The sequence below is a fragment of the Chiloscyllium plagiosum genome, unplaced genomic scaffold (assembly GCF_037043375.1).
Source record: "Chiloscyllium plagiosum isolate Xiang-an unplaced genomic scaffold, Cpla_swu_hap1 HiC_scaffold_5, whole genome shotgun sequence".
Classification (NCBI taxonomy): Eukaryota; Metazoa; Chordata; class Chondrichthyes; order Orectolobiformes; family Hemiscylliidae; genus Chiloscyllium; species Chiloscyllium plagiosum.
This window is the reverse complement of record NW_028270143.1, coordinates 101,981,832-101,995,283: the sequence shown is the minus strand read 5'-3', so window position 1 is coordinate 101,995,283 and position 13,452 is coordinate 101,981,832. Positions and strand designations below refer to the sequence as shown.

At 39.4% G+C, this 13,452-nt stretch overlaps 1 protein-coding gene across 6 annotated transcripts in view; it reads right to left on the bottom strand.

Annotated features, from left to right (window-relative positions):
* Window positions 1-13,452, bottom strand: part of pitrm1 (pitrilysin metallopeptidase 1) — a 70,507-nt gene that overhangs the window by 44,337 nt on the left and 12,718 nt on the right. For all 6 annotated transcript variants that reach the window (XR_015757263.1, XM_043690648.2, XM_043690651.2 and 3 more), the window contains 6 exons: window positions 11,491-11,605; window positions 11,305-11,401; window positions 10,458-10,618; window positions 8,883-9,009; window positions 5,522-5,610; window positions 1,003-1,131 (listed from right to left, as the gene is read on the bottom strand). Coding sequence is in view for 5 of the 6 variants with exons in the window: in XM_043690648.2 (XP_043546583.1) it covers window positions 1,003-1,131; window positions 5,522-5,610; window positions 8,883-9,009; window positions 10,458-10,618; window positions 11,305-11,401; window positions 11,491-11,605 (718 nt within the window). In the remaining variant the exon portion in view is untranslated. The remainder of the gene's footprint in view (window positions 1-1,002; window positions 1,132-5,521; window positions 5,611-8,882; window positions 9,010-10,457; window positions 10,619-11,304; window positions 11,402-11,490; window positions 11,606-13,452) is intronic.

The window sequence follows — 13,452 nt, the reverse complement described above, 5'->3', positions numbered from 1 at the left end:
TTCTGAAGGAGTCCCATATTAGTAATTTTTTATCTTGTGGACCACCAGGAAGGCCACTCATTCCAAACATTATTGATCCGCAACTTCATTCCACCCTCATCCATTCAACCATAATCATGGACATACACTAAAACTTTTGAAAGTTATCATAGACATTAATTTTATTCTGTCAACCATGTAGACTCGTACCACAATGAAACTTATGTCTTGGGTTTTCACAGGAACTATTTTCAAATCTTGCTACTACACAGCTTCGTTGTTGGGCATTTCGAAATTCAGGGGGTTTTCATCCATATTACCAATGTGACTAATCAATGTTCATGACTCTAAAGTGGCATCACTGGAAACAGGAAATTTTGGCATCAAGACCTTTTCGAAGTCTGAGCAATTTTGTTCTTTGGAGCAATTTGATTTGGCTCACTAAGTGCATATCCATGTGTTACATTTCTGCTGAACAAATGCTGCCACCTATTTTGATACATGTTTGAAATTTCAAGTCAGTGTCTGGTCACTGTTCTCTCGGTGTATTTAGCATTGGGTCTCTTTCTCAGGGCAGGTTTCTTCTCCATTCTCACACCAATCTTTCAGTAAATAGAATTCCCTCACTGCAGTATTATTTGACAAGCTAGCAAAAGTTTTAGCTCAAAACCAGTTTTCAATTTCTTTCTTTTTGCAAGTAGATCCAATTCTCTTCACTATTTTCCATGTGCAGTCGACTCTGAGAAGCTCCTAGGCAACACAATTAGGATTCCTTGCTTGTTCCTACATGCTCACTTAAGGTGAGTTAAGACATGCATTTCTGAGGCGAATATTCCATGTACAAACACTGCATTTCTTACCTTCTATGCAGATTATAACTCTAAACGTTTTCAACTATGCGAGATCAACACATACATTGTCATCTACAGTAATCTTACAAAAGATTAACAATAATCTTAATCTCATTCATTAAAGTAAACATTACAATATAAAGCAAGGAACATGCCAAAACTGATCACTTACCCAACAACAGGAGCAAAGTCAGTGCCAATCTGGGCATCAATCAATGCTTTGTAAAAGGGAGAGTTGGGTCCAGAAACCAGCAGAGATGACAAAAGATTCAGTGTGAATGCTTCAAAGTTATCGGTTATGCTGTGGGAAGACATAACTGTAAAACATGAATTTCGAATAAAGAATTCCCCGCCAAAATTCTTTAAACACATGAAAGTAGAGCTATCAGGTTTACATTAAAGAATCCATGAAGTTGATTCCAACTAACATAATAAATAGCTGATGTGAAACATGAAGACATTGTTGTGGTTCTGTTCGCCGAGCTGGGAATTTGTGTTGCAGACGTTTCGTCCCCTGTCTAGGTGACATCTTCAGTGCTTGGGAACCTCCTGTAAAACACTTCTGTGATCTTTCCTCCGGCATTTGTAGTGGTTTGAATCTGCCGCTTCCGGTTGTCAGTTCCAGCTGTCCGTTGCAGTGGTCGGTATATTGGGTCCAGATCCTTGTGCTTATTGATTGAATCTGTGGATGAGTGCCATGCCTCTAGGAATTCCCTGGCTGTTCTCTGTTTGGCTTGTCCTATAATAGTAGTGTTGTTCCAATCGAATTCATATTGCTTGCCATCTGCGTGTGTGGCTATTAAGGATAGCTGGTCGTGTCATTTCGTGGCTAGTTGGTGATCATGGATGCGGTTCGTTAGCTGTCTTCAAGACCATTTCCGAACTGACAGCCAGACTACCATAACAGCACACAAACCAACAGCCACTCGCAGACAACAACTCACCAGAACGAAGGACCCGATACCCAGCATGAGCAAAACCAATGTAGTGTACAAAATCCCATGCAAGGACTGTACAAAACACTACATAGGACAAACAGGAAGTCAGCTAAAGGTCCGCATCCATGTACACCAACTAGCCACGAAACGACACGCAGATGACAAGCAACATGAATTCGACTGGGACAACACTACTATTATCCACAGATTCAATCAATAAGCACATCGATCTGGACCCAATATACCGACCACTACAACGGACAGCTGGAACTGACAACTGGAAGCGGCAGGTACAAATCACTACAAATGCCGGAGGAAAGATCACAGAATCGCTTCACAGGAGGCTCCCAAGCACTGAGGATGTCACCTATACAGGGGACGAAACGTCTGCAACACAAATTCCCATCAGGACGAACAGAACCACAACAACGAGCACCCGAGCTACAAATTTTCTCACAAATTAAGACATTGCTGCTCATACATTTAAAAAACACAAATACATCCACAATTGTCAGAAGCAGCAAAGGAAACTGACTAAATTGGGATTTTAACCAGAGTTTCAAAAATACCCCATGGATGATAGATATCGTTCAAATCATACGAATAGAGAAATGATAAAAAGACATGCAAGTTGTTGGAGGAAATCCTGACGGACAGGATGTACATGTATTTGGAAAGGAAAGGACTGATTAGGGATAGTCAGCATGACTTTGTGCGTGGGAAATCATGTCTCACAAACTTGATTCAGTTTTTTGAAGAAGTAACAAAGAAGATTGATGAGGACAGAGCAGTAGATGTGATCTATATGGACGTCTGTAAGGCGTTTGACCAGGTTCCCCATGGGAGACTGATTAGTAAGGTTAGATCTCATGGAATACAGGGAGAACTAGCCATTTGGATACAGAATTGGCTCAAAGGTAGAAGACAGAGGGTGGTGGTGGAGGGTTGTTTTTCAGACTGGAGGCATGTGACCAGTGGAGTGCCACAAGGATCGGTGCTGGGTCCTCTACTTTTTGTCATTTACATAAATGATTTGGATCTGAGCATAAGAGGTACAGTTAGTAAGTTTGCAGATGACACCAAAATTGGAGGTGTAGTGGACAGCGAAGAGGGTTACCTCAGATTACAACAGGATCTGGACCAGATGGGCCAATGGGCTGAGAAGTGGCAGATGGAGTTTAATTCAGATAAATGCGAGGTGCTGCATTTTGGGAAAGCAAATCTTTGCAGGACTTATACACTTAATGGTAAGTTCCTAGGGAGTGTTGCTGAACAAAGAGACCTTGGAGTGCAGGTTCATAGCTCCTTGAAAGTGGAGTTGCAGGTAGATAGGATAGTGAAGAAGGCGTTTGATATGCTTTCCTTTATTGGTCAGAGTATTGAGTACAGGGGTTGGAGGTCATGTTGCAGCTGTACAAGACATTGGTTAGGCCACTATTGGAATAATGCGTGCAATTCTGGTCTCCTTCCTATCGGAAAGATGTTGTGAAACTTGAAAGGGTTCAGAAAAGATTTACAAGGACGTTGCCAGGGTTGGAGGCTTTGAGCTATAGGGAGAGGCTGAACAGGCTGGGGCTGTTTTCCCTGGAGCGTCGGAGGCTGAGGGGTGACCTTATAGAGGTTTACAAAATTATGAGGGGCATGGATAGGATAAATAAAGTCTTTTCCCTGGTGTCAGGAGTCCAGAACTAGAGGGCATAGGTTTAGGGTGAGAGGGGAAAGATATGAAAGAGCCCTAAGGGGTAACTCTTTCATGCAGAGGGTGGTACGTGTATGGAATGAGCTGCCAGAGGACGTGGTGGAGGCTGGTACAATTGCACCATTTAAGAGGCATTTGGATGGGTATATGAATAGGAAGGGATATGGGCCGGGAGCTGGCAGGTGGGACTAGATTGGGCTGGGATATCTGGTCGGCATGGACGGGTTGGACCGAAGGGTCTGTTTCCATGCTGTACATCTCTATGACTCTATGACATGCAGTAACTCTCCACAATATCTTAGCAAAGAAAGGCTTCTGAAAATCTAGAGCTATGATGAAAACATTATCATGTATGATACAGGAGAAAGTGAGGACTGCAGATGCTGGAGATCAGAGCTGAAAATGTGTTGCTGGAAAAGCGCAGCCTGTCAGGCAGCATCCAGGGAACAGGAGAATCGACTTTTCGGGCATAAGCCCTTCTTCAGGAATGGGCTTCTCCTGTTCCCTGGATGCTGCCTGACCTGCTGCGCTTTTCCAGCAACACATTTTCAGCTCATGTATGATACAGCCAGGATGTTTAGAACAGCTCTAATATAATTTCTACAGATCAAATAAGAGTTAGGGGCTACCTTACAAACTTATTCCAAATATTTAATTATTTTTTTTTCCACGAGTGTGTGTTGTATCATGGAAGTTTGAGAAATAATGTGGATACCTCCAGGCAATTCAGTCAACAGAAAATTAAACACTTTTAAACTTGAAATTGTGAATTTTCTTTGAAGAAATGTTACATCATCTCAGAAAAAGCTGTGTAATACAAGGCTCCTTTCAATACTTTGAAAAGTGCTACAGAAATTGCAGAATTTATTTATGGAAAAGTGCTAAATGTTCTTCAACGTATTGTAACCTTCAGTCACTATATGCCTATAGCAAAGAGCTAGAAGAGTCATACAGCATGGAAACAGTCCTTTCGGACCAAATTAGACATGCCAACCAGGCATCTGATCTCATCCCATTTGAACATAGTATACCAAAAGTGGCCTCACCATTGTTCTGTACAGCCACAACATGACATCCCAACTCATACACTCAATGTTCTGACCAACGAAGTCAAGCATGCCAAATGCCTTCTTTACCAGTCTGTCTACCTGTAACTCCACTTTCAAGGAACTATGCACTTGCACCCCTAAGTTTCTTTGTTTGTCAACACTCCCCATGGCCCTTTGATCAGTTGTATAAATACTGTTCTGGTTTACCGTACCAAAATGCAATACCGCACATCTATCGAAATTAAACTCTAACTGCTTCTCCTTGATCCACTGGCCCATATGATCAAGGTCCCGTTGTACTCAGATATCTTTTTCGCTGTTCACTACACCATCTATTTTTGGTGATATTTGCAAACTTACTAACCATACCTCCTCTACTCACATGCAAATCATTTTTATAAATGACAAAATTCAGTGGACCCAGCATTGATCCCTGTGGTATACCAATAATCACTGGCCTCCAATCCAAAAAGCAACCCTCTACCATTACCCTCTGTCTCCTAACTTCTAGCCAATTTTGTATCCAATTGGCTAGCTCCCCCAGATCGCATGTGATCTAACCTTACTAACCAGTCAACCATGCAGAACCTTATCGAATGCTTTAGCGCAATCCATGTAGACAACATCTACAGCTTTGCCTTCATTAATCCTCTTTGTCACCTCTTCAAAAACACTCAATCAAATTAGTGAGACATGATTTCCCACACACAAAGCCATGCTGACTATCCCTGATCAGTCCTTGCCTTTCCAAATACATGTAAATCCTGTCCCTCAGGATTCCCCCCAATAAATTACCCACCATTGACATCAGGCTCACTGGCTTTTCCTTAAAACCTTTCTTAAATAGTCGACCTCCAATTTTCTGGCAGTTCCCCGTGGCTATTTGATGATACAAATACCTGAGCAAGGGACCCAACAATCACTTCCTTAGCTTATGGTCAATATCATAATTGGGTTAGGATATTAAAATGCTTAATGTATCAATAGAATTATAAATATGCTTACTCGCCCAATAAGAAGCTCACACTGTATATGGTTTGTTTAGCAGGATCAGGAGCCATTGAATCAGGCCCACAATTAACATGGCATTCTCTCTAAAAAAAAAAGCAAATGCAAAAATTACACTGTATACTCTAAGAAAAAAAGATTTAGCACTTTTGTTAAAATTAGTAATCTATTTTATCATGATAAATTGTAACAACAGATTATAATTCATAGCTTCTTTCACACATACCATCCCAGGAAACTTAGAGACAAAGGAAAGTACTACCAAGAAACACTCGCTTAGCAATAAACTCACTGACACTCAGCCCAAGCTCTGCTAGGACTACTTAGCTCTTGAACTCACTTCAGCCTTGGTTCAAAAGTGGATAAAATAATTGACCTCCCAGTGAGATGAGAGCGACTATCCTCAAGAATCAAGGAGTTCTAGCAGCACTAAAGTCAATTGAATTGTGGGGGAAACCTTTCCACTAAATTAGCTAAAATGAACTTTAAAGTGGATGACAGAATAATTAACAATGAGAAACAGGGAGCAATAGAATTAGAATTTGAATAAGTATATTACATATGCCTTCAAAGCAGAATATGCCAAAAGCTTTGCTAGAATACGGAAAATCAAGTCAGGGGAGGGTGAGATGTGGAGAGAAATATGGGTCGGGGTGGGGCAGGGGAGATGTGGAGAATAACAATCATCAGATTAAGATGCTGAAAATGTGAACGCAAGTAAAATCTGGCAACCTTCACAAGCACCGTCTGCATTTTAGATCTTAATAAAAAAAAAGTGGCTGCTGACACAGTCAATACATAAGTTGTAACATTCCAAAATGCCCTAGATCATGGATAGGTCCAAGCCAATTAAAAATGCACACATATGGGCCAAAGAGCTTTTCACCGTGTTATAGTTCTATGTCAATGATACACTCCTTGTTAAAGAAAGGAAGGAAACAAAGAAGAAAACAAAGACAGTTAGCCAAACATATGTCATTATGAAAATAATACAATCCATTATTAAAAGGGTAGCAGCAGAACATCTTTTTTAAAAATCATGAGTTATTATTAGGACAGCACAATGGCTCATTGAGTAGCGATGCTGCCTCACAGAACCAGGAACCTGGGTTCAATTCCAGCCTCGGACGACCACGTGGAATTTGCACATTCTCCCCGTGTCTATTCAGGTTTCCACTCACAGTCCAAATATGTGCAGGCTAGACCATGCTAAATTGTCCAGTGTCCAGGTAAGTGCAGGCTAGTCAGATTAGCCAGGGGAAATGTAGGATTATGGGGGAGGGTGATGCTCTTCAGAAGGTTGGTGTGGAATCAATAAGCCAAATGACCTGCTTCCACAATGTAAGGATGCTATGATTTTCTGATTCTATGTCCTTGGCCATGCATCACAAAATGTTGGCATGCAAATATAGCAAGTAAATGGAATGTTGGATGTTACTGCATGAGACATAGCATATAACAGCAGCGAAACCTTTTTACAACTGTACAGGGCATAGGTGGCACCCAACAAATAACATATACATTACTGGTTTCCTTACTAGAGGGATATATATCGGAAGCAGCTGACAGGTTTACCAGGCTGATTCCTGTAATGAAGGATTTGTGTTATGGTGAAAGTTTGGAATTTAAAATAATGAGCAGTATTTCATTGAAACGTATGACATTTTAAGGTGGCTTAAGGGGTTAGATTCTGAGACTGATTTCCCTCATGGGTGTACCAGAAACTAGGATACACGGTTTAAAACTGAAGTGCAGAGGGGTTGGGGGGGGGGGGGGGGGTGGGGTCCCACCAATCTAAAATGGAGATAAGAAGAAATCTATTCATTTAGAGAGTGTTGTTAAGTCTTTGGAATTCTATTCCACAGCAAGCAGGAGGCTGAATGATTGAATGCATCCAAGGCTGAGAGATAGATAAGGGATAAAGCCACAATCAAATAGGCTATGATCTCTTTGAATGGCAAAGCAGGCTGAATGGACTATTCGAATTCCTTACAATCTTATGATCTGACTGGAACTAGTTGCTGTTCCTTCATGGTCATTGGGTCAGAAATGTGGTCCACTTTCAGAAGAGCACTGGTGGACATCTACGTCAGGTGTACTGCAGGGAAGTGGCTCACCACCACCACCTTCTCAAGGACTATAAGGAATGGGCAACAAGATTAAATGCACTTCTATCTTTAATTTCTTTACCAAACTCACAGACAATTTGCTTAGTTTGCTACATGACCAGCATATGCTTCAGAATAATGTCAACAGTTATATGTTCAATTCCCATTCCAAAAAAGCATTTTTGGTGCCTGCTTCCTTACCCAGACTGATAGTAAGTGAAAGCCAATAGAAAACCACCATATTAAACTGGGTAACAAAGGCAGCCAAATCAGATCAATAAATGGCAATGAATAAAAGTTACTGATCAATTTGAACAAAAATTGTTTTGACTTTTGTTACAACAAACAAGAATAGCTAACTTACATTAATTTCTCTCATGCGTTTCTTTATGGCCTCTCCAAGTCTCTGTTCTTGTCAAAGCATCTGCTCCTTTCATGACTTAAGGGCATTCCAAAGTACTTCTCAACACTTAAGTACTTTTAATGGGTGAGTGCCATCTATTGTTACTTCATTATACACAGTCTGTTTCTTGCACCACACTGATATTGCTTAGTGGCATCATCAGTGAAATATATTCATTGTTGAAATACTGCGTAGATCATCCAGTTTGTACACAGAATCAACAGTGCTGAAACAGCAACGAGATAACAGCAGACATTCTGCTTTTGGATGAACTCCTTGATCTTTTTACGTAATGCCAATAAATATTTTATGTCCACATGAGTGTGCACCTTGGTTTAATATTTTGTCCAGCAGTACAGTGCTCCTCTAGTGCTACATTGAATTATCAACCCAGAGTATGCATCAAGTCTCTGGAATAGAGCTTGAAACCAACAAACTTCTCATTCAGAATCATGAAGTATTGAAGCCAGTTTTCAATTATGGTATGAAGATTAAATCCAAAAAGTGGTGAATTAGTTATATATAAACATTTAAAAAACTGTCATTTCCTTTTCGGGTTTAAAAACTATGCGAAGTACTAACTTAGTGATTTCTAATGCTTGCTTTGGAACAGTGGTTTCATTCTCCTTGAAGCACTGCAGGCCTTGTGATAATAATATAATGAAATGGTAGGAAATGTCATGTTACTGACACAGCAGCAATGAAGACTGTGACTGACCATCACCACATTCCTTTTCCTTGACACAAAACTAACACTGGCATTTTCGTATTATGTTTAACTCTAGTATATTGCACATTGACAATGCAGACATTTGTTCAGAAACAGCAAAACATAATCTTTACTTACCGGTTCACTCCAGCGAGACTGTTTAGGAACTGAAGTACCAGGTTCAATTTTACGGAATTTACAAAGTGCCTCATCCTGGATTTGTTGAAGGTGTTGCTCCAGCGGCAGATCACCATAAGTAAAGAACCTGGAATGAATAGGTACATACAAAGAAAACTCTCAGGCTATTTTACAATCAATGCATTTTCAGAGTTTAGAATTGTTTCCAATGAAACCTTAGAGACTGATTCCCACAATGGCTCGACAAGTCCAACCAAACAGATTAAAATGATTAGAAACTGTGTTTCATGTTAGCTAACATCATGCAAATAAATCATGCAAATCAGTGTATTGATGCTCTGGTGTCTGAGGTCCAAACCTCTTCAGTAGTGGCACCAATCCTTCCATCACAAGGTCAAAAGTGAAGATGATTGCTCATAACTGCACAATAATCAGAACAATTCACTTCACAACATCTCAGATATTAAAGCAATTTGTGTCCATATGCAGCCAGACCTGGACAATATCTGGGTTTGGGTTGATAAATGGCAAATAATATCCATGCCACACAAGTGCCTGGCAATAACCATTTCCAACAAGAGAACCTAATCATCATCCCTTGACATATATAGGTATTGCCATCGCTGATCTCTCAATTCCAATCCTCAGGATTACCACTGACCAGAAGCTGAACATTACCAGTTATATAAATACTACATGAGCAAGTCAGAGACTAGGAGTTCTGGAAGCAACTTGCCTCCTGTCTCCCCAATGTTTGTCCATCAACAAAGCACAATTCTGTACTGTAATGGAAAACTTCCCCTTGCCTGAAGGATGCAATGCTCAATAAGTCAATATCTTCAGTACAAAGCAGCCTTTTGAATTGGACTTCCAAGTTCCCTGTCAAGCCGCATGCCAATATAGTTGGAACTATATTGCCATTCCTTCGCTGTCACTGAATTAAAATCCTGAAATTCTCTCCCCAAAGCACAGAGTGCCCCGATATCTCAAGGACTGGAGTGGTTCAAGATGGCAGCTCATGAGCACCAGGACAATTATGGATGGGTGATACATACCATGAGAAGAAAAAAACGAATTTACCCAATTTGTGCTATTGAATAATTTGAACATTTTTCAATCAAAATTAAACAAGAATTAACAATGATAGACTATGTGCTCATATTAACACACTCCCTTGTTGCTGCTAAAGGTCACAAAAACTGAAGTGACATGTCAACTTAATTTGAATTGAAATGATAGCTTCAGTTCAGGTTCCACAAGATAAAAGTGCCTTTTATTGGATATAGAGGCGCTGAAAGTGAACTTAGAATTGATGGTGTTTTTTTTGCTGACCTAAAATTTCAAATTCTCACAAAAATACATGATTTAGTTTAAGCAGGATTGAGGTAAAATTAAACCAGATAAAAGTAAATAATCTTATGATTGAGACATGGAGGTGTGCAGATAGCCTTGATTTAAAGGAATCCCTGCTGCATTTAAAAGTCCCTTGAAAGGTGGAAAACCTACTGGTGAAAGCAAGTAATGTTTGAACACCATTGAATGAAGGATTTACATAATTTAAAAATAGCATTATACCTGGCATTGCTAGGATGATAATGTGTAGCATGAAAGTTTTTCAATTCTTCCCAAGTAAGCTTGGGTATATGTAGTGGGTCACCACCAGAGATTACGGAGTAAGTATGCTCTGGTAGAAGCTTGTTCTGTAGATGCTGAGCATAAAGATTTTCATTGTTCGCCTGAAATAACGAATACAGACACTTTTGTTAAATATACAACAGAGAATATTTTGCAAATCTACACAGACTTGAGACACTTATTATTTTGCACCAAAAAATGCACATAGCAAAATTGTTTCATAAGTCTGTAACAGATATACTTGATGATCCTTTTGTCCCTTGTGTAATTATATCTATTATCTGAAACTTGTTCAGTCTTTCAACAAATTGCAAATACAAGTAATGAGTCATGAGTAATAATGTTCATTTCACTCCATTCTTTACTTAAGAAGCAAAATACTTTTAAGTAAACTGTCGGACACATTGCAAATGTTTTCTTGAGAAAGGCAATTTGATCTTATTTTAAAAAAATCCTTATTAGCTTGAGGTGCATTTTTTCTATATGACATTCTCTGCATGATTAGCTAATTTATTAAACTGTTCTACAGAGGCAAAAAAGGTTTGGATGGCATAATAAATGCAATGAATAGAACATCATTTTTAAGTTTAAACACAAGTGGTTCAAATAAACTCTAAAGTAACTCCACCAAAAACCTGTGGAAATAATCTGACACTACTTTCCAAAGCTTTAACTTTAATAATGCATGCAACAGGGTCACGTCTATGAAACTCTATCCTCTGTTACAGCATCTTGAATATACATTAAAATGTTCAAGTCAAACTGCATTTTTTTCAAAAATACTTACAAATACACCCTTCATTTCATTGAACACAACTCCTTTGAAGATAAGTGGTGAGCCTGGATCATCAGGAATTTCATGTTCCAGCCTCCACCCTTCTTGCCTGTTATACAAAGATAAGTGAAATGCAAAGCCACATTATGAAAAATTTGTTTATGCTTATTTGGTACAGGTAAAAGTGCATCATCTTACCAAAAATCCAATTCCCTTAAGCATGGAAAAAACACAGCATCCAGGTAAACAGACAGAAGATTCTGAAAATCCTTAGAATTTTGGGTGGAAAATGGATACATCGTGTAGTCATTAGCTAAAGATAAAAAAAAATCCGAATCAATTATTAGCTTGTCATAATGTCATTAATTTATCGGCACAGCACAACACTTCGTATTGAAATTAATTTCAACAAGCTGCCCTGGATTTTAAGGTGTCAGACAGAAACTCAGTAGTGTTCAATGTTCACAGGAATATATTTACGCAGAATACCTATTGGTAGATAGAATGTCAATATCAGCAAATTTGAGTTGGTACATTTTGGTAAAACAAATAAAATTTGTTTTGAATTAAAGTGTGTGTTCATATTCACAAATACATTAAAAGCAATAAAAACAGATATTGATGGAAAAACTCAAGTTTAGCAGCATCTTCGGAAATCAGTTAACACTTCTGGTCTGGTGGCCCTTCTTCAGAACCAGGTCCAAAATGTTAACTCTGATTTCCACAGATGCTGCTAGACCGACTAAGTTTGTCCAGCCATTTTTGTTTTTGTTCCTGATTTCCAGCATCGGCAGTTCTTTCAATATTGCATTAGAAGTAATACTTTGAATGTCAAGGCAATATGGAAGCAAAAGGAAAAGTAAGTCTGAAATTTATTGTAGATGCAGAATTCATATATCAAGACTTAACGGTGAATATTTTCAAATTTTAAAACAGTGCTATCGTTACACCTATAGGGCTCCGCACTATATAAAGCTGCATATCAGGTTAAGTCACAATCTAATCAAATGGAAGAACAAGAGGGGCTGAATGGCTTATTTCTGTTACCATGACGGACACTGAATTAATACTCAAACCAAATATAGAGTAATCTCTACTATCGAGCAGTGACATGTACAAAGGAATGTTTGAATGTTGTGACTGCTTTCGACTTCTAACCTCGCCCACCCCAGTTCAACACCGGCACCTCCACATCAAACTGAAAATTGATTATGATCACTTCAGTTTTTTTATGCCATACCTTCTTTGACACTGCCCAAACCCTGCTGCTCCTCATCACCCCCACGCCTTCCAAAGCCTCTTTCAGAAGATAACTGGGATTTAATCAGTCTCGCCTTAGCTACCTACCTACTAGACAATGTACAAGATGAATCCAGGTTTTCTGGCATTTACCAACTTGTTTCGTCTGCGTTACTGCCATTTTAAATTGTAAATAAGGCAGGGCAGGTGACTGAGGTGTCAGTGGGGGAGCACTTTGGTGCCAATGACCATAATTCTATTAGTTTAAAATACTGATGGAAAAGGATAGACCAGATCAAAAAGTTGAAGTTCTAAATTGAAGGAAGGCTCATTTTAATTATATTAGGCAAGACGTTTCAGAAGTTGACTGGGGGCAGATGTTCACAGGCTGGAAAATGGGAAGTCTTCAGAAATGAGATAACGAGAGTCCAGTAACAGAATATTCCTGTTAGGGTGAAAGGAAAGGCTGGCAGGTGTAGGGAATGCTGGGTGACTAGAAAAATTAAGGGTTTGGTGAAGAAAAAGAAGGAAGAATACGTCAGGTATAGACAAATCGAGTGAATCCTTAGAAGAGTATAAAGGCAGCAGGAGTACACTTAAGAGGGAAATCAGGAGGGCAAAAAGGGGACATGAGATAGCTTTGGCAAATAGAATTAAGGAGAATCCAAAGGGTTTTTACAAATATTAAGGATAAAAGGATAACTAGGGAGAGAATAGGGCCCCTCAAAGATCAGCAAGGTAGCCTTTGTGTGGAGCTGCAGCAGATGGAGGAGATACTAAACAAGTATTTTGCATCAGTGTTTACTGTGGAGGAGGACATAGAAGATATAGAATGTAGGGAAATAGATGGTGATATCTTGAAAAATGTCCATATGACAGAGGAGGAAGTGCTGGATGTCTTGAAACGCAGAAAGGTGGATA